Source organism: Elephas maximus, chromosome 4 (genome assembly GCF_024166365.1).
Source record: "Elephas maximus indicus isolate mEleMax1 chromosome 4, mEleMax1 primary haplotype, whole genome shotgun sequence".
Classification (NCBI taxonomy): Eukaryota; Metazoa; Chordata; class Mammalia; order Proboscidea; family Elephantidae; genus Elephas; species Elephas maximus.
The window spans coordinates 170377970-170400157 of NC_064822.1; the positions used below are offsets into that span (position 1 = coordinate 170377970).

The following is a 22188-nucleotide window of genomic DNA, read 5'->3' on the forward strand; positions in this document are numbered from 1 at the left end:
TTGTTAATGAGTCTTCCTCAAATCCTGATGCCCCATTCTCCTTCATGCAGTCCAGCTTCTCAGATTATTTGCTCAGCATACAAACTGAATAAGTATGATGAAAGGATATAACCCTGACACACACCTTTCCTGATTTTAAACCATGCAGTATCCCCTTGTTCTGCTTGAACTGCCTCTTGGACTATTTACAGGTTCCTCGTGAGCACAATGAAGTGTTCTGGAATTCCCATTCTTCACAGTTTTATCCATAATTTGTTATGATCCATACAGTCAAATACCTTTGCAACATCATGATAAACAGCGAAAATATTGAAGTTGTCAAAGACTTCATTATACTTGATCCACAATCAACGCCCACAGAAGCAGCAGTCGAGAAATCAGACGACACATTGCATTGGGCATATCTGCTGCAAAAGACGTCTTTAAAGTGTTCAAAAGCAAAGTTATCATTTTGAGGACTCAGGTGTGCCTGACTCAAGCCATGGTATTTTCAATCCCCTCATATGTATGCAAAAGCTAGATAATGAATAAGGAAGATTAAAGAAGAATTGATGCATTTGAATTATGGTGTTAATGAAGAATACTGAATATACCATGAACTGCCAGAAGAACAAACAAATCTGTCTTAGAAGAAGTACAGCCAGAATCTTCCTCAGAAGTGAGGATGGCAAGACTTTGTCTCATGTACTTTGGACATATTATCAGGAGGGACCAATTCCTGGAGACGGACATCCTGCTTGGTATAGGGTCAGTAAAAGAGAGAAAACCCTCCACGAGATGGATTGGCACAGTGGCTATAACGACGGGCTCAAGCATAGCAATGACTGTGAGGACAGCGCAGGACCAGGCAGCATTTCATTCTGTTGTACACAGAGTCGCTATGAGTGGGAACCGACTTGACAGCACTTAACAACAAGAATGAAACTATATTCTACATATGGTTTTGTAACCTACTTTTCTCATTCCACAATATATCATGGGAATCTTTCCATGCAAATAAATATAGATACATATCATGACTTTTAAAATTTCTACATAATATTCCATTAGATGAGTGCACCCCCTTTTTAAACCAATTTCCTGCTTTTATAATGCTTCAATTAATATCTTGTATATACATCCTTTTGCATTTGTCTTAATACTTCATTTAGCTAAACTCCTAGAGATGGAATTTTTGAGTCAGAAGTTGGCACTTTGTGGAAAGATTTTGTTATTTATTGCCAACCTGTTCTCCAGAGGCTCTAACAATTTTTTTTCCACTATCAGGGTCTGAGCAAACCCATTTTTCCTGCCCCCACCACATTGGCTGATGTTTCTTAATACACTCCAGGTGAGAGTGATGAGAGGGCCGAGAATGTCAGGCCAAAAGAAGCACACGGAATGGCACAGGGATATGAGAACGCTCTGTACGCTTAGGGAAACAAAGGATTTCGGAATGAGAGCATGTAGGGGCAAAGAGTAAAGCTGAATGAGAAAAGGCTAGAGTGGTAGGCAGGTGCCAGATCCTGAAAGACTAAGCAGGTTGAGCCTTCTCTAAAGCCAACAAAAGCCCATTAAAGGGTTTAAAAACAGGGGAGAAATATGATTATATTTGCATTTCCAGAAGACTCTTCTGACACTAGATATGAAAGAATAGATCTGGAAGCAGTTTTCAGAAGTTACAGAAGCACAAGAAGTTGCCTCTTCTCAGGTGGGGGCCATAGAGGGAATCACAGGGGTCCACTAGCCCAATGAGGGATTAGGGTTGTCAGGAGTGTCTTTGCCCAAAGCTCTAATTGATGCTGAAATTAAGGGAATACAGAATTGAGTTTGTTGAAAAGCTGAAGTAGGAAATCTGAATGGTCCCAAGCCAAAGAGACAACCCAGGGCAACGTATCGAATGCTAGAGTACAGAGCCAGGATTCACAAAGCCTAGGAGAGGGGAGAAGGGAGCAATGGGGTCATGCAAACAGGAAGATATCCTGGAGAATCTCTCAAATAGATACAATAGATTGCCCCTAGCTGTCACTTATGAGTTTATAAGAACATGGTGTATGCTAGGACCAACCACACTTAAAATGACATTGCCAGGGGACAGTCTGGAAACTGTGGCAAGTTTTCAAGAGACAATTGATAAATGAAACAGGACCCATACGTTACACCATGCACAAAAACTAACTCCAAGTGGATCAAAGACCTAAACATAAAGACTAAAACGATAAAGATCATGGAAGAAAAAATTGGGACAACCCTAGGAGCCCTAATACAAGGCATAAACAGAATACAAAACATTACCAAAAATGATGAAGAGAAACCAGATAACTGGGAGCTCCTAAAAATCAAACACCTATGCTCATCTAAAGACTTCACCAAAAGAGTAAAAAGACCACCTACAGACTGGGAAAGAATTTTCAGCTATGACATCTCCGACCAGCACCTGATCTCTAAAATCTACATGATTCTGTCAAAACTCAACCACAAAAAGACAAACAACCCAATCAAGAAGTGGGCAAAGGATATGAACACACATTTCACTAAAGAAGATATTCAGGCAGCCAACAGATACATGAGAAAATGCTCTCGATCATTAGCCATTAGAGAAATGCAAATTAAAACTATGATGAGATTCCATCTCACACCAACAAGGCTGGCATTAATCCAAAAAACACAAAATAATAAATGTTGGAGAGGCTGCGGAGAGATTGGAACTCTCATACACTGCTGGTGGGAATGTAAAATGGTACAACCGCTTTGGAAATCTATCTGGCGTTTTCTTAAACAGTTAGAAATAGAACTACCATACAACCAAGAAATCCTACTCCTCGGAATATACCCTAGAGATACAAGAGCCTTCACACAAACAGATATATGCACACCCATGTTTATTGCAGCTCTGTTTACAATAGCAAAAAGCTGGAAGCAACCAAGATGTCCATCAACAGACGAATGGGTAAATAAATTGTGGTATATTCACACAATGAAATACTACGCATCGATAAAGAACAGTGACGAATGTGTGAAACATTTCATAACATGGAGGAACCTGGAAGGCATTATGCTGAGTGAAATTAGTCAGAGGCAAAAGGACAAATATTGTATAAGACCACTATTATAAGATCTTGAGAAATAGTAAACCTGAGAAGAACACATACTTTTGTGGTTACGAGGGGAGGAGGGAGGGAGGGTGGGAGAGGGTTTTTTATTGATTAATCAGTAGATAAGAACTGCTTTAGGTGAAGGGAAAGACAACACTCAATACATGGAAGGTCAGCTCAATTGGACTGGACCTAAAACAAAGAAGTTTCCGGGATAAAATGAATGCTTCAAAGGTCAGCGGAGCAGGGGCAGGGGTCTGGGGAACATGGTTTGAGGGGACTTCTAAGTCAATTGGCAAAATAATTCTATCATGAAAGCATTCTGCATCCCACTTTGAAATGTGGCGTCTGGGGTCTTAAATGCTAACAAGCGGCCATCTAAGATGCATCAATTGGTCTCAACCCACCTGGAGCAAAGGAAAATGAAGAATACCAAGGCCACACGACAACTAAGAGCCCAAGAGACAGAAAGGGCCACATGAACCAGAGACCTACATCACCCTGAGACCAGAAGAACTAGTTGGTGCCCGGCCACAATCGATGACTGCCCTGACAGGGAGCACAGCAGAGGACCCCTGAGGGAGCAGGAGATCAGTGGGATGCAGACCCCAAATTCTCATAAAAAGACCGAACTTAATGGTCTGACTGAGACTAGAGGAATCCCAGCGGCCATGGTCCCCAGACCTTCTGTTGGCAGAGGACAGGAACCATCCCCGAAGACAACTCATCAGACATGAAAGGGACTGGTCAGCGGGTGGGAGAGAGACGCTGATGTAGAGTGAGCTAATTATATCAGGTGGACACTTGAGATTGTGTTGGCAACTCTTTTCTGGAGGGGGGATGGGAGGATAGAGAGAGAGGGAAGCTGGCAAAATTGTCACAAAAGGAGAGACTGAAAGGGCTGACTCAAGAGGGGGAGAGCAAGTGGGAGTACGGAGTAAGATGTATGTAAACTTATATGTGACAGACTGATTGGATTTGTAAACGTTCACTTGAAGCTTAATAAAAGTTAAAAAAAAAAAAAAGAGACAATTGATGAAAGTCAGAACTAAGACAGTGGCATCACTGTGGCAGTGAAAACAGAGACACTTGGTTGCTAAACGAAATAGAATCAACAGCATGTGGTGACTGATTATCTGCAGGAGGAAAAGAAAAGGGAGAAAGCGGTCAAGGATGACACCCAGATTATGACTTGGGCAACTACATGGATGGTGGACCAATTTAGGAAGAGGGCTGTTAGGGGGGTAGTTCAGTTTAGGGTTGGTTGAGTTTGAGGTGCCAGTGGACATCCAGATAGAGATGGCCAGGAGACATCCATTCATTCATTCAGCAGATACTTGACTGAGCTCCTACTATGTGCCAGGCACTATGCTAAAGACATTGCAATGCACGTGATATGATCCTTGCCTTCAACAGCTTATAGTCTGGTGATAGTACCCAGCCAGTTGCCACAGAGTACACAGTTAAATCTATGGGTTTGAAGCTCAGGAGTGAGGTCAAGCCTGGAGATATAAATGTAAGAGACATCAGTGAACAAGCAGAAAATATATAAGGTTCACTCCACAGAAGAGGAAGACAGCTGAGCCAAGGACACAGAACCAGACTCACTTCTCTTCCTGATTTCCCTACCATGAGGAAAGACCCCACCTATTCACCCAATCTAGAAACCACCTACTCAGCCTCCATGCCTCTCTCTCCCTCATTAACATATCTAATTCTTCGCCCTCCACATCTCTCAAATCCATCCCTTCCTCCTGTTCTCCTCTCAAGTAGCCTCTTGGCCAATGCCTTGGTCTCTGGTCCTATGTTCCATATTCCATACTCTACACTGACGTAGAGAGAACTTTCCAGAAGATAGATAAGATGTTTCCTAATCCCTTACCAAGACTTGACAACTTGCTGTGGTTTTCCATTGCCTACAGGAGAAAGTTCAAACTCCTTAGCAGGTTGGAGTACAAAGGCATTCACCAACTGACACTCACCCTTTTTTCCAGCCTTATCGCCAGACCATCTTCAATGCACACCCTTGCCCAAGGAGCTCCCATTCTAGTAAAGTAAATAGAAGTGTAAGCAATGACCTGCAAAGGAAGGCCAATGGAAATAAATCTCAATTTAAAAAAAAACGGGAAAAACAGTAGTATGGGAGTGCAGAGCAAAGAGTCACTGAACTGGAGCAAGGGAGATAACTCCTTTGCCTGCAAGCTAACTCCCTGCTCCCAAGCCCATGGCAAACATCACTAATCAATTATTGCAGTCTCTCCCTCTGAGGCCAGATAGGAGCATCAGATCCTTCTCAACAGAACACACCATGTAACCACTACCAATTAATTGAATTAATTGAAGTTTAGAGCAGGTTTCAGAAAGGAAGTTCTAAAAGATGATTGGAGTTTTAACAGGTAGCAAACGGAAAAAGGGATTTCTAGGCTCAAGGAGTAGTACAAAGAAGCATAAAATTACACTGCATCCACTCCAAACCACTTGAGCCTGGAAATGTTCCCTTTGACACAAAACAGTCCCCTTTTGCAGTCAGGTGTCTGTCTCAGAACCTTCCGTGGGCAACTTGATCAGAACTAATCCCCAAAGCTCTCAACATAAGTAGCATCCTGCCCAAAGGGTACACTTTCCTCATCTCTAGTGATTTCTTCGTGAGTCCTCCTTGCCAGGAAGTATCGGTTAGCTAGCTATCCAAGAGCAAGAAACTATGCTGTGTTCAGGGAATTTGGAAATTAATTCAACAAATAATGAGTTCCCACGTGTGCCAGGCCTTGGGCTATTTCTGTACATGTTAAAAAAAAAAAAAAAAAAAAGATTAGGTATAATTGCACATTTGCTTGTTTATGTCACTCCCTAATAATATGACAAAAAAAATTTGAAAGAATAAGGAACAAAAATATAAATAAGAGCAGAAAATCAAACCCTGGGAAGGAATGCACATCAACCTCTGAACACAGTCCCATGAGAGGGAAGCTACTGTGCTTTACTGATCTTTGCAGGAGACACTCCCTTAGTAGTTCTTGTACTGTTGTTGATCCATGTTTGACCTTTAGATTTGGCTGTGAGTGTCCTGAAAGCCAGTGTAAAGAAAGATTTACATGGTGGGTTACTGTCTTAGTCATCAAGTGCTGCTATAACAGGAAACCACAAGGAGATGGCTTTAACAAAGAGAAACTTATTTCTTCACAGTAAAGTAGGCTCAAAGTCCAAATTCAGGGTGTCAGCTCCAGGGGAAGGCTTTCTCTGTCTGTCAGCTTTCTCAGCAATCTCCCCGCAGACTAGGAGCTTCTCCACGCCAGGACCCCAGGTCCAAAAGGATGCACTTTACTCCCAGCACTGCTTTCTTGGTGGTATGAGGCCCACTGCTTGGTGGTATGTGTCTCTCTGCTTGTTTCTCGCTTTTATATCTCGAGAGATTGCCTCAAGACACAATCCAATCTTGTAGATTGATCCCGCCTTACTAACACAACTGCCACCCATCTTCCCTCATTAACATCATAGAGGCAGGATTTACAATGTATAGGAAAATCACACAATACTGGGAATCATGGCCCAGTCAAATTGATACACACATTTTTGGGGGGACATAATTCAATCCATGACATTCCACCCTTTGGCCCCCAAAAAGTCACATCCTTGCAACATGCAAAACATATTCACCCCATTGTATCAAGGCAAAAGTCTTAACTCCAAGTCTAAAATCCAAAAATTCCTCTTCATCTGTGAAATCTAGAATACAAGTTATCTGCTTCCCAAGGTATAATGGCAGAACAGGTACAAGTTAGACATCGCCATTACAAATGGGAGAAACTGGAGGAAAAGAAGGGATAACAGGCACCAAGCAAGTCAGCAGAACACACTACATTAGCCCTCAAGGCTTTGAAAATAATTCTGTTCTTTGAGACAATTTACACAATGGCCCTTCCCTCCAGACTCTAGGTATTGGCCACACTCTCCAGATTCTGAGCAGAGGCCCCTCAGCCCTGGGCTTCAGCTCTTGCTTCCAGGCCCACTGGGACAGCAACTCTGCTCCCATGGTTTTATGCACACCATTTTCCTAGTCCATCTGAGTGGTGACTCCACCCTTAGAAACACCAGAGGCCACCCGCTCCACCTTTTGAAAACCCTGAGGTCATGGCCTTACCTGGTGAGACTGAGGTAGCTCAGCTTCTTGTGTTCCTTGTCTCTTCAGCTTCTGCTTCCTCGTTTCTTGGCCTCTTGGCAGCTCGGGACTCTCGCCCACATCTACCCTGCTGGGGCAAGTGTTCCAAAGATCTGTAGCTCCACCAATAAGTGTGTGGGGCACCCCACTCAGCCAGGAAGCCTCCTGTGCGCAGGCACTCAGCTCTCTCACTCTGTGAGTCAGCTCCAGCGCCATCTCACGCTGGTCTCCTGGTTCTGCTGCTTCCGGTTCTCTGCTGCGGCCACTTCTGTATCCATTCACAGTCTCAAAACCGCTTCCACATTGTAGGTATCTGTTAGAGCAGCACCCCACTCTCTCGGTACCCAATTATGTCTTAGTCATCGAGTGCTGCTATAACAGAAACACCACAAGTGGATGGCTTTAACAAAGAGAAATTTATTTCTTCACAGTAAAGTAGGCTCGAAGTCCAAAATCAGGGTGTCAGCTCCAAGAGAAGGCTTTCTCTCTCTGTCAGCCTTCGCATCAGTCTTCCCCCTGACTAGGAGCTCCTCCGCACAGGGACCCCAGGTCCAAAAGGACATACTCTGCTCCAGGCACTGCTTTCTTGGTGGTATGAGGCCCACATGTCTTTCTGCTCGTTTCTCTCTTTTATATCTCAAGAAATTGCCTCAAGACACAATCCAATCTTGTAGACCGATCCTGCCTCACTAACGACAACTGCTACCCATCTTCCCTCATTAACATCGTAGAGGCAGGATTTACAATGTATAGGAAAATCACACAGTACTGGGAATCATGGCCCAGCCAAACTGATACACACATTTTTGGGGGGACATAATTCAACGCATGACAGTCACATACTTTGTATGACAGATACTGGTTACTTCAGAATAAGTAAATCTTCTCCTAGCAGCAAGTACTAAAAGATACGGCTCAAGTGAGGTTTGGTGAAAGAAGGCTGACAAAGCGACTGGTTCTCTTTTTCAGAAATCACAAAAGACAACTGCAATGGGACATGCCACACCAGTGCCAAGTAGGTGCCCTCTGGGCCTCCTTTGGGGACAACGCAAAGGGGGTTCCTTCCCAGTGGTTTCAGCTCCAGGCCCTATCCTTGAGGAAGCAGTTTCCAGATGCTATTTACCAGGTGTTTACAGTAAACTTTTAAGTATGAGACTAAAAATATCTCTGAAGAGGCCACCATCAACTTGCCAGTTCCAGTTTAACAAGCTGCCACCTAAGTTGCCTGGCACATGAGCAGAAATGGCAGTTGTCACTCCAGTTCAAGTCCCAGGGGCTCTCACTGAGGCAGAGAAAGCCCAGTGGGGCTCCTTTTCATTCAGCCTTGCTCCGCCTTGCAGCCAAGCCTGAGTTCAGACTCCCATCCCCCCAGAGGCACCTCTATGGAAAACAGCGCCTATGGCAACCACTGAAATTGTCCCGCTGTCCAAACATCTGACACACATCTTCTAGATAACTCTACTATAATATCAGCTCACATATACAAGCCAAGCTTGTTGATCTTTTACTTACTATGGCACTACATGAAAATTATAGCTGCAGCTTCCTGGCTTTCACTGATAAAAACTCGTCTGTGATGTGCTCAGTGGCGCCCCCTGCTTCAAGTGGTGCCCCGGGCACATGCCATACCTGCCATGCCTTTGGTACGCCTCTCCGCATCCCCCACAAGAGCTTAATGTGGTGGTTAATTGGAGTCACACCAGAATTCAAAGTCAGCCTCTGTAATTGTCACGGACCATGTGACCCCGAGCCAGTTACGTAATTCCTCTGGGCCTCAGTTTCTTCATCAGGAAGTGGGAATTATCCTCCACCACCACTTGCCATGAGTTGATTCTGACTCATGTTTCAGAGTAGAAGTGTGCTCCACAGGGTTTTTAATGGCTGATTTTTTAGAAGTGGATAACCAGGCCTCTCTTCCAAGGCGCCCCTGGGTTAGTAGCACGCATGTTAACTGTTTTGGTTAGCAGCAAGCGTGTTAACTGTTAGCATCACCCAGAACTCCAAGTGAAAATAATAATAATATCTACTTTCTACGGCTATTGGGTATTGTGTAAAAAAAAAAAAAATAGATCACGTGAAATAAAGCAAGAAGCACAGCCCCTAGCACACAGGAGTTTCTCCAAAGATCAGTAGCTACTCTTCTTATTCCTTGGCTACCACCTACATCTGCGCACTCCATAGTCTGCTGATCACTGACTGCAACTTTAGCTGCCTGTTAGGGGGCCGTGCTAGCAATGGACTCTCCTCCCAAACCTTATCTAGGATCCCTAAGTGCTTTATGGGGGCAGGGGCCGAGAGGCTGGGGTGATGGGGTAAAGGCGTACTGTAAATCATGTGGTGGGGTATTGGGTTATGTATTTATCTACAAACACCATTTGCCCATTCTCGTTGCAGCTGCCTTCTCAATTCCGATGGCACAGCATTGTGCAAGTGTGCAGCAGGGTTCCAAGGGAACGGGACAGTCTGCACAGGCAAGTGGAGAAGGAATGCACTGCGGGCCTCAGGGTTCACATGGGCTGTGGAGAGATCTGGATTCCTGTAGACTGACTGGGCCTTGGCGGCTGGTGCCAACCAACGATGAGGAATGGGATGTAACGAGGCAGCTGATTGGACACCTGGCCCAGAAACCAGCTGTTCACATATGGGGCTTGTTAGTTTTGGAATGGGCAGGCCAATGGCACCTGTTTTCATCAAGCCATGGTTCACCATCTTGGCTGCGATTGGAATCAGCTGTTGTTGTTAGTTGCCGCCATCAGGTCAATTCTGACTCATGGCAACCCCATGTGTGCAGAGTAGAACTGCTCCATAGGGTTTTCAATGGCTGTAACCTTTCAAAAACAGACCAGCAGGCCTGTCTTCCAAGGTACCTCTGAAAGGGTTCCAACCTCCAGCCCTTTGGCTAGTAGTCAAGTGCTTAACCATTTGTGCCATCCACCTAGGGAGCTTCAAAAGCCACTAAAGAGCATCCCGGGGATTCTGATTCTATTGGCCTAGGGTGTAGCCTGAGCATCAAGACTCTGTGGAGAGGGTCAGAAAAGGGCTCAAGCCCTGTTTTATCCTCCTCCTACCCATGTGGCCTTGGGTGGGTCGCTTAACTGCTCTGAGCTCCACCAACTCATGTTGTAGAGTGGCTGTGAGATGAAATGATCTCTCTGTGCACAAGGGCAGAATAATGCAGCTAGTGTAACAGCCTCAGCATTAAACCCTCCGGGTTTGACTCTAATCACCTAGTATTTGTATTACTTTGGTGTATTACCTTGGTATATTAGTTTCCTCTGACTGCTTTAACAAATCATCACAAAGTGGGTGGCTTAAAACAACAGAAACGTATTCTTTCATAGTTCTAGAGGCTGTTACTGTTGTTAGGTATTATCTAATCACTTCGGACTCATAGCGACCCTATGTACAACAGAATGAAACACTGCCTGGTCCTGTGCCATCCTCACAATCATTGCTACATTTGAGCCTATTGTTGCAGCCACTGTGTCAGTCCATCTCATTGGGAATCTTTTTTTTGCTCACCCTCCACTTTACCAAACATGATGTCCTTCTCCAGGGACTGGTCTCTCCTGATAACAAGTCCAAAGTACATGAGATAAAGTCTTGCCATCTTCGCTTCCAAGGAACATTCTGGCTATACTTCTTCCAAGACAGATTTGTTTGTTCTTTTGGCAGTCCATGATGTATTCAGTATTCTTCACCAACACCATAATTTCACATCCATCAATTCTTCTTCATTGTCCAGCTTTCACATGCATACTGAAAATACCATGGCTTGGGTCAGGTGCACATTCATCCTCAAAGTGACGTCTTTGTTACTGAACACTTGAAACAGGTCTTTTGCAGCATATTTGCCCAATGCAATACGTCCTTTGAGTTCTAAACTCCTGCTTCCATGGGCATTGATTGTGGATCTAAGTAAAATGAAATCTTGACAACTTCAATCTTTTCTCCATTTATCATGATGTTGCCTATTGGTCTAGTTGTGAGGATTTTTGTATTCTTTATGCTTAGGTGTAATCCATACTGAAGACTGTAGTCTTTGACCATGAGTAAGTGATTCAAGTCTTCTTTGTTTTCAGCAAGCAAGGTTGTGTCATCTGATATCACAGTTAATGAATCTTCCCCTAACCCTGATGTCACATTCTTCTTCATATAGTCCAAGTTCTTGGATTATTTGCTCACCATGCAGATTGAATAAGTATGATGAAAGGATACAACCCTGATGCACACCTCTCCTATATATGGTCTATATACAGGTTCCTTATGAGGACAATTAAGCATTCTGGAATTCCCATTCTTCACAATATTATCCATAATTTGTTATGATCCACACAGTCAAATATCTTTGCATAGTCAACAAAATACAGGTAAACATCTTTCTGGTATTCTCTGCTTTCAGCTAAGATCCATCTAATATCAGCAGTGATATCCCTCATTCCACATCCCCTTCTAAATCCAGCTTGAATTTCTGGCAGTTCCCTGTCAATGTATTGCTGCAACCATTTTTGAATTACCTTCAGTAAAATTTTACTTGTGTGTGATATTAGTGATATTGTTCAATGATTTCTGCATTCTGTTGGATCACCTTTCTTTGGAATGGACACGAATATGGATCTTTTCCAGTCAGTTGGCCAGTTAGCTGTCTTTCAAATGTCTTGGCATAGACCAGTGAGCACTTCCAATGTAGCATCTGTTCTGGAGGCTAGAAGTCCAAAATCCATCATGGCTGTGCTCCCTCCAGAGGCTCTAAAAGAGAATCTCTTCTTTGCCTCTTCCAGGTTCTGATGGCTGTTGGCATTCTTTAACTTGTGGCTGCGTCTCTACAGTCTTTGCCTCCGTGGTCACATTGCTTCCTCGTCTTCTGTCTCTTATAAGAAGACTCGTCATTGGATTTCGGGTGCACTCTAAATCCAGGGGAGCCCCTGGGTGGTGCAAATGGTTAAGCACTCAGCTGCTAACTGAAAGGCTGGCATTTCAAACCCACCCAGAGGCACCTTGGAAGAAAGGATGGGCAATCTACTCCTGAAAGATCACAATCATTGAAAACCTTATGCAGCACAGATCTACTCTGAAGCACATGGGGTCGCCATGGCTTGTAATTGACTCGACAGCAACTAGTTCGGTCTTTTGGTTTCTAAGTCCAAGATGATCTCGAGATTCTTACAGCAAGAAATTTATTTCAAGGAAATGGCTCACACAATTGTAGGGGCCTGAAAGTCCCAAAGCCATGGGTCAGGTGACAGGCTAAAGTCCTCTGCTGGCTCACATGGTGGCAGGGGCTGATGAACCCAACAAAATCTGTAGGTCAGGAGCCAGGCCAGAGATTTCTGCAGGCTTACTTCCCAAAAACCAGAGGTCAGGCAACGAGAACAGTGCCGAGCTGAGAGACAGAAGGAGCTTTGCCAGGACATCCCTTTATATACTGGAGGCAGGCCCTGCCCCCAAGGAAACTCCACTTTCAACTGATTGGCTGCTCACATCAGATCACAAAATGGAAGATGATTACATAGTGTCTGCCAAACCACTGAGAATCATAGCCTAGCCAAGTTGATATAACATTAACCATCACAACCCTTTTACCAAATAAGGTCACATTCACAGGTTCCAGAGATTTGACGTGGGTATCTTTGAAAATATATATATATATATATTTTTTTTTTTATCTTTGGGGGTGGGGGGCATTTTTCAGCCTACAGCACTTGGGAAAGTTGCTTGACTATTCTTTGCATCATTTTTCATCTGCAAATTGGGAATAATAAGAGAACTTCCCTATAGGGTCACTATGAGTCTGAGTCGACTTGATGGCAATGGGTTTATGGATTTTTTCCCTCTTTGGGGTGTTAGCTGATTACCTGGATTAATAACTGTGAAGTTGTTAAAATAACCTTGGCACATAGCGCTCAAAAAATGCAAACTAAGAGCCTTACTGTGCCTAACACATATTTGGTGCTAGAAGACTGGACACTCTTAGCATCACTATTCTCTGGAGCACTGTGTCCCAGGCAGGCTCTGGTCCAGACTGTGGCGGAGCTGGACAGTGATCACACCACTCTGCTTTCTAAGCTGTCTTTCCCTGGAATGTGGGTCCCCTAACCTTGGTCCCAGATGTTTCCTGCAGTAGGATGTATATAGCATGCTAGTGAAAACAACTGGAAAGGACAAAGAACTAGAACATTTTTCCTGCCCTCTGTTTTTGGGAAAAAGAGCAAAACCAAAAGAATGCAAGTTAACATAAGAACGATGAACATTTGTATAACACTTTCATATACATGACCAGATGTGAGTCCCCAAACCTATAAATAAGCCTCTATAGGTGGACCCCAAAGTAAAGGTCAAGCCAAGACTCAAAACCAGGCCTTGGGATACCAGGTCCTGGACTTTTCACACTGCATTTCACTGAAGGACTTTGTTTTTAAATTATCTTATAATCTTAGAATCTAGTGCAAATTCATCCCAGTCACCTCATCTATCACATCGGTGTGTAATTATTCCTCTGAGGGCTATACCCTCAAAGAAAAAAAAAATTACTTAGATTTCATGGAGTTTTCACTGAACATTTTATTATATCCTTATCCTTTGAAAATCAAAACTATTAAATGGTAAGTGGAGTTCCCGGGTGGTACAAATGGTTAACACACTTGGCTGCTAACTGAAAGGCTGGAGGTGTGAGTCCACCCAGAGGTGCCTCAGAAGAAAGGCCTGGCAATCTACTTAGATGCATGATTTGCAAAAATTTTCTCCCACTCTGTGGGTTGTATTTTTGATTTATGGAGGCAATCCTCTGAAGCACAAAGTTTTTAATATTGGTGATGTCCTGTTTATCTATTTTTTCTTTTGTGCATGTGTTTTTGGTGTCATATCTAAGAAACCATCACCTAATCTTGGTTAAGATGATTTACACCTATGTTTTCCTCTAAGAATTTTATAGCTTTAGCTCTTAAATGCAGATCTTTGATCCATTTTTAGTTAATTTTGGTATGTGAGATGAGGTAGGAGTCCAAATTCATTCCTTTGCATGTAGATATCCAGTTGACTCAGCACCATTTGTTGAAAATATCTTGATACCTTCATCGAAAATCAACTGACCTTGAACACATGGGTTTATTTCAGGACAATCAATTCTATTGCATTGATCAGTATGCCTATCCCTATGCCAGTACCACCCTGCCTTTATTCCTGTAGCTTTGTAGTAAGTTTTGAAATCAGAAGTGTGAGTCCTCCAACTTTGTTTCCCTCCCCCCCGCCCCCGCCAAGATCATTTTGACTATTCAGGGCCCTTTTGCAATTCTATATGAATTTTCGGACCAGCTTTTCCATTTCTACAAAAAAGGCGGGTGGAATTTTGAAAATGATTACATTGAATCTGTAGATCAATTTGGGACCATTACCATTTTAAATCTTAAGTCTTCCAAGCGTTGTCTTCCCATTTATTCAGGTCACCTTTAATTTAACAATGTTTTATAATTTTCAGTATACAACTGAATTTTACCCTTTTTTGGTTAAATTTATTCCTAAGTATTTTACGATTTTTGATGCTACTGTAAATAGAATTATTTCCTTAATTTCGTTGTTGGATTGTTCATTACTATTGTTGTTTTTGTTATGTTCTGTCAAGCCAATCCGACTCAGAGCGACCTTATAGGACAAAGTAGAACTCCCCCATAGGGTTTCCTAGGCTGTAATCTTTACGAGAGCTGATTGCCAGGTCTTTTTTCTGGAGAAGCCAGGTGGGTTTGAACTGCCAACTTTTTGGTTAGCAGCTGAATACTTAAACCATTGCACCATCAAGGCTCTTTTGTTCATTACTATTGTATATAAACACAACCGATTTTTTGTATGTAGACCTTGTATCCTGTGAATTGCTGAATTCATTTATTAGGTTCTTGTCCTATAAAATCATTTCATCTGTGAATAATTCTACTTCTTCCTTTCCAGTTTGCATGCTTTTTATTTCCTTTTCTTGCCTAATTTTGCTGGCTAGAACTTCCAGTACAATGTTGAATTAAAAGTGGGGAGAGAGGACATCCTCATCCTATTCCTGACCTTAGGGCAAAAGTATTCAGCCTTTAATACTTTATTCACCATTAAGTATCACATTAGCTGTGCGTTTTTCATAGATGTCCTTTGCCAGGTTGAGGACATTCCCTTCTCTTCCTAGTTTGTTGAGTGTTTTTATTATAAACGGTGTTGAATTTTGTCAAATGCTTTTCCTGCAACTATTGAGATGGTGGTTTTGTCTTTTTATTCTACTGATATGATGTATTACACTGATTGCAGGATTCAATTTTTTTGAGGACATTCGTGTCTATATTCATAAGAGATATTGGTCTGTGGTTTTTTTGTGATATCTTTGTCTGGTTTTGGTGTCAGGGTAATACTGGTCTCATAGAATGAGCTGGGAAGTGTTCCCTCCTCTTCTATTTTTTGGAAGTTTGGAGGAATTGGTATTCACCTTCTTTAAATGATTGATTCACCAGTGAAGCCATGTGGTGCTTTTTATTCTTTTCAATTAGACATTTAACCATCGCCTACCAGTGTAGTTGTGGTGTATCCCAAATGTTTACTGTTCCAAAAATGTAGCCATTCATAAGGCTGCCTGCATCCTCTGAACCAATGGTTGTTGTTTTTGGCTGCTGTTGGGTCATGACAACCCCGTGCACGATGGAACGACACTCTGCCAACCCCGTGGTCAGTTTCAGATCAGACCTTTGCGATCCACAGGGCTTTCACTGGCTAATTTTGGGGAGTAGATCAGTAGGCCTTTCTTCCTAGTCCATCTTAGCCTGGAAGCTCTGTTGAATCCTGTTCAGTATGACAGGAACACGCAGGCCTCCACTGACAGATGGGTGGTGGCTGTGCGTGAGGTACACTGGCCAGGAATCGAACTCAGGTTTCCAGCACAGAAGGTGAGAATTTTACCACTGAATCACCAGTGCCTCCCTCTGAATCCAGAACATGGTAACTTTGGATTTCTAGGAATCTTTCATTTCTTGGTGACCCAACCAAAAATGAATCAACGTTTTGTTTTCCTCTTCCACCCTTCCTCTGCTGTGTCATCACTCCTTCCTCTAGCAATCAATGCCTGTGAGATCAGCAACGGAGGTTGTTCTGCCAATGCTGACTGTAAAAGAACCACCCCAGGACGTCGGCTGTGCGTGTGCAAGGTGGGCTACGCTGGTGATGGCATCGTGTGCCTAGGTGGGTGCCCGCTTCTCACCTGTCCAGTGGCAACGGCTTAAGGGTCAGAGTGCTATTGAGCGATTATAACTTGTCAGCTGTCATTGTTAGCACATGGGGCTGCCCTGATCACCTTTCAATTTGTCAGGCGCAGGAAGGCAGGTACGAGGGTATGGAAGTGTGACCACAGGGCTCTAAAGGTATGTGGTACCCAAAAATCACTTCGGAGGGAAGAAGGGGGAAAACTCTTTCCAGCTAGACATTACGGCGGTGACTGAATTTTTCAACTTTCATTAGTTCTTTTTTTATACAAGTAGCACATTCTCACTGTAGGAAAATTAGAGAATGTGTATATGCTGGAGAAGAAATTCTGGACATAACCACTGTTACTATGGTCATGTTGCCCTACTTTGCTACACATGTATTTTTTTTTTAATAAAAACGGTATTTCTTGATACATAGCGTTTACTCTGCTTAGCAATATAACTTTCCCTGAAAATAAGTATATATCTAAATCATTATTTTTAATGGCTACACACTATTCTGCCCAAAAGGTGTGCCATAAGTGGTCTTGTTTTAATTTTTTAGTTGGAAAAAATTTATTCAGAAAAGTTGAAAAAATAGTACAAAGAAGACCCATATGCTCTTTATCTAGATTCAGCTATTGTTAACATTTTGGCCAATTTGCTTTATCATCTGTGTGTGTGTGTGTGTACATATTCATAGAGCTACAGCTTACTCTCAAATGGCATATATATGTATAAATACATATATTGTATATCTATATATTTGAGAGTAAGCTGTAGCTCTATGAATATGTATTTCCTACGGAGAAAGATAGTCTCCAACATAACTACAGGGTACCTATCAACTCCCGTAAATTCAGTATTGATACACGTCTATCTAATTACCATTTGTAATCTAATTTTACCAGTTGACTCGCAATGACCTTTATAGCATTTTTCTTTCACTGCAGCCTAGAGTCGGGTATTGCATCTAGTTGTCGTGTCTCTTTAGTTCTCTTTACTGTGGAACAGTTTCTTTGTCTTTTATGACGTTGACATTATTAAAGAATATAGTCCCCTCCCCCGGCTTTTCTTTTTCCTTTCTTTTCTTTTTTTTTTTTTTTGATAGCATGTCATTTAATGTGGATTTCTCTGATGTGTCTGATGTTTCTTCATGACTAGATTCTGATTACACGTTCCAGGACAGAACACTACACAAGGGAGGAACCCGTCTCGGTATCACACGGGAGGCACACAATTTCCATCTATTCCTTGTCTAAAAATATATATTTTAACCCCTTTATGTATATTTTAACCACTGTATAGTTGCTTTTCCATCCCCTTGATACTAATAAGCAATCAGTGGGAAGATACTTTAAGACCAAGCAAATACCCTGCTCCTCATCAAAATGTCCACCTACATTTAGCGTCTATGAATGATTCTTCCCTAAACCCATCTTTATTGCGATGGTTGTAAGTGATATATTTCTTTTTTATCTCAAGTCTCTTCATGCATAGCATTGTTGACTGGATTCCAAGATTCCATTATTTCTTAAGACAAAAGGCCTTTGATACAAACACTCATATTCATTCCATAGAGGGGCAGATTCAAGCCTGCAGTCTGTGCGTTTACTGAGATTAGCCTGTCTCAAAGGGGTTTGTTTTGAGAAACCGGATCTGGCACCCTCCCCCTCAGGCTGCTGCTGCCTCAGCCTTGTCCCAAAACTAAATCACACTGTTGACATCTGTTCCCCTCAGTCAGTCATCCTGGCTGGTCCCTCAAGATGCTATCTCTTGAGAGTGAGGCTTGATTCTCATGCCAGATGTTGGCTTTTGTTTTAAAGAAATTAATCCGTGTTTGGAGAACCATGGTGGCTGTGACAAGAATGCAGAGTGCACGCAGACGGGACCCAACCAGGTAAGCTCTGCCTCCCAGGGGTCCCTAAGCGTTCCCAGGAGGAAAAGCCAGAGTCTACAGACACAACCCTCAGGGAAAGGGGCTGAGACTAGGCCACTGGGGGAGCAGCAGCAGAAAATAAATGCTGTTGTTGTTGTTAGCTGTTGTCATGTTGACACCTGACTCATGGTGACCCTGTACACAAGAGAACAAAACAGTGCCCAGTTCTGCATCACCCCTGTCATGGGTTGGGGATTGGACCATTGTGATCCATAGGGTTTTCAGTGTCTGATGTTCGGAAGTAGATTGCCAGACCTTTCTTTCCAAAAAATAAATACTTTAGGGGAAATTCTAGAAAGATGGGAGACCATTATTGGGGAATGAGGAGAAATCGGGGACGAAGGGTACCTAGGAGATGGGATTGCTTTAGGGTGGGGAGAAGTAGTTATCTGCCAACACCACATGATTTCGGGAGCACCTACGTTCCCAGAAATGCTCCCCTTTCTTTCAGCTTTCTGATACCTAGAACCCTGCAATTATTGCTTTTGCTTAAGGCTCTGAAATGCATGTGACAAAACAGAAGAGAACAGTTGAGGCCCTCTAGCAGTCATATGAAATCCCTGGGTGGTGCAAACGGTTAAGCCCTCTAATGCCAAAGGAAAGGTTGGAGGTTAGAGTCTGTCTACCCATGGGTGCCCCGGAAGAAAGTTCTGGTGATTTACTTCCGAAAAAGCGGGCACTGAAAACCCTGTGGAGCGCAGCCTTACTCTGACACACGTGGGGTCTCCGTGAGCTGGAATCAATGCAACGGCAACTAGTATTAGTCATCTATTCCTTAACACAAGTGACCCCTCAGTGGCTCCTCAGAGGGCAGTTCTGGGGAAGTGACTCCAGCATTAGAAGAGGAGAGGGGTCCATGGGGTGAAAACACACAGACAGGGAAGCTGGAGGCTCAGAGACCCAAGCTCTGTCTCTCTGTCTCTATCACATTGTGAACAAGCAAAACGGTCAGGCAAGACATTAGGACACCAGAAATTAGGTGACAAAGTCAAGTCTCCAATGAACGTTTGACCTTGTCGAGCCGTTCAGAGACCTCAGTGTCAGGTCTCCCAATAAGCAGATCAAGCACGTGCCTAAAGCAGTCCAAAATAAGAAACAACAGTTGTTTTGAAAGATACACACTCACACAACACACACACACACACCTGTTATATATTGTATCACTTCCCGTGGCTGCCGTAACAAGTTTGGTTGCTTCAAACAACAGAAAAGTATTCTCTTACAGTTGTGGAGGACAGGTATCAGCAGGGTTGACTCCTCCTGGAGGTTCTGAGAGACAATCCATGCTTCTCTCCTCGCTTCTGGGGGCTACCAGCAACTTGGTGTCCCTTGGCTTGTAGATGACGGAGTCACTTCAATCTCTGCCTCCACCGTCACATGGCTTTCCCCTCTGTGCCTCTGTGTCCTAGATCTCCTCTCCTTTCTTTTATAAGGACCCCAGTCATTGGATTTAGGGTCCGCCACAAGTCCAGGATGAGCTCATCTCAAGATCCTTAACTTAATTACATCTGCAAAGACCCTAATTCCAAATAAGGTTACATTCACAGGTACCAGGTGTTAGGACTTGAACATATCTTTTTGGGGACCACCATTCTACCCACCTCATATCCCACCTCAATCACCTCATATGCATGCGAAAGCTGGACAATGAATAAAGAAGACTGAAGAATTGAGGCCTTTGAATTATGGTGTTGGCGAAGAATATTGACTATACCATGAACTGCCAAAAGAAGGAACAAATCTGTCTTGGAAGAAGTACAACCAGAATTCTCCTTAGAAGCAAGGATGGTGAGACTGTGTCTTACATACTTTGGACATGTTATCAGGAGGGATCAGTCCCTGGACAAGGACATCATGCTTGGTAAAGAAGAGGGTCAACAAAAAAAGGAAGACCCTCAATGAGATGGATTGACACAGTGGCTGCACCAATCAGCTCAAGCATGGCAACAGTTGTGAGGATGGTGCTGGACCGGGCAGTGTTTCCTTCTGTCGTACATGGGTCACTATGAGTCAGAAGCGACTCAACGGCACCTAAGGACAGTTCAACCCACTACATACATGTAGTCATAAGGAAAATCAAAACAGAGTTGAACCTCTTTATACATACTTTCGAGTTCAGTAGAGCTTTTTACTTCAAATTACTTGGGGTAGAGAAAACCAACAAGTTTTCTGGTGCTCAAGGCCTCTAACCATCTTCCAGTCTTAGAAGGCAGAGAGAGAACTGCAAGGCTAAGCTCTGAGAAGAGGATCTCAGCTGAAGAGGGACAGCTGGTCGGTATCTTGGCAAAGAGTTGAGCTGAGGTTGAGGCCTATGGTGAAGGACAAGGAACAGTATAAGACCTGACAGTTTGACCCTGGCTGACGCCGCCTATGAGTTCAAGTTCTAATAAGTAGACATCCGACCAGAACCACTGCCACAAAAGAAGGCACATTCGGGACAATACATTCAAAGCAGGCACCCCTTCCTCTAGGCGGGCAGCTCCAGGAATGGTGTGACTGGGTTTCAGCACCATTCACCCCCCTGGCTGAGCACCCCTGAGCAGTGCACAGTCTGCGCACGTGACATGGGGTCCGGTCCACGACTTTCTCCAGACAGTGCCCCTTCCCTCTACTTGAAACCCCCGACTGACTCCCTTGACCAAACAGTGGGTCTGACTGACTTTGCCCTCATGCAATGTCTTGACTCCAAAGCCCTCTCTGAGCATCTCTTACCACTGGTGCCTTTGGGCTGAGCAAGGGGTAGAGATGAGCAAGAAAGGAGTGTGAATGGGAATAGGAGGTAGCTTCCTTTCAACTGATCCTTCACCAGTCAGAGAGAGAAAAAAATCATGCCTAGAAGGCAAGGGACCAAATAAGGTAAAAAAGCTAAAAAGAAAAAAAAAAAAAAAAAAAAAGATGGCAGCAAAGATAGGATGTGTATGAGATCCCAGTGCTAAAAAAATGAAATGTGCCAAATGTGCACATTTAAAATATAAAATGACAATCGTGATTACAGAATAGATGTTGTTGTTGTTAGCTGCCATCGATGAGACTTCGACTTATGGTGACATTATGTACAACAGAACAAGATGTTGCCCAGTCCCATGTCATCCTAACGATCACCAGCATGTTCAAGTCCATCTTTGGGGCTGTTGTGCCAACCCATCTCACCAAGGGTCTCCCACATCCCTCATTGGCCCACTACTTCATCAAACATGCTGTCCTCTTCTGGTGATTGATCCCCCTAGTTTTTTTTGATGATGTATCCAAAACAAGCGAGTCAGACACTGTTCTGTTGTGATCTATAAGGTTTTCATTGGCTCATTTTTGGAACTGGATCACTAGGCCTTTCTTCCTAGTCTATCTTAGTCTACAAGCTCTGCTGAAACCTGTCCACCATGGGTGACCCTGCTGGTATTTGAAATACTTTTGGCATAGCTTCCAACACGCAAGCCACCACAGTAGGACAAACTGACAGAGGGAGGAGAATAGCTATTACCAATGCAAAATATAGGATATTACACTTACCATTGTGGGATTAGAGTCTGAGAGCCGGTTCATGTGACCAGTTCACAGAATCGATCTGTGAAGTAACCCCGCTATCCTCTCCCCCGCACAGGCTGTCTGTAACTGTCTGCCAAAATACACTGGAGATGGAAAGAGCTGCACGCTCATCAACATCTGCCTAACCGTGAGTACAGCTCTGAACCCAAGAAGCTCAGAAGTCAGGCCTCAGGGGCCTCATGTGCCCCTCCTAGGGGATGTGGGTTGGTGTGACATCACATTGGAAGCATCAGAGCTGCTTCTGGACAGTGAGGCTCATTTCACCCTCATGTT

The 22188-nt window shown here is 43.5% G+C and overlaps 2 protein-coding genes across 2 annotated transcripts in view; one reads left to right on the forward strand and one right to left on the reverse strand.

Annotated features, from left to right (window-relative positions):
- Positions 1-22188, forward strand: part of STAB2 (stabilin 2) — a 213803-nt gene that overhangs the window by 130828 nt on the left and 60787 nt on the right. The window contains exons 40-44 of the mRNA XM_049884206.1: positions 8200-8245; positions 9625-9701; positions 16306-16431; positions 18260-18333; positions 21971-22042. Of these exons, the coding sequence (XP_049740163.1) occupies positions 8200-8245; positions 9625-9701; positions 16306-16431; positions 18260-18333; positions 21971-22042 (395 nt within the window). The remainder of the gene's footprint in view (positions 1-8199; positions 8246-9624; positions 9702-16305; positions 16432-18259; positions 18334-21970; positions 22043-22188) is intronic.
- The window catches only part of NT5DC3 (5'-nucleotidase domain containing 3), a 182329-nt gene that overhangs the window by 26403 nt on the left and 133738 nt on the right, over positions 1-22188 (reverse strand). The gene's annotated exons all lie outside the window — the stretch shown is intronic.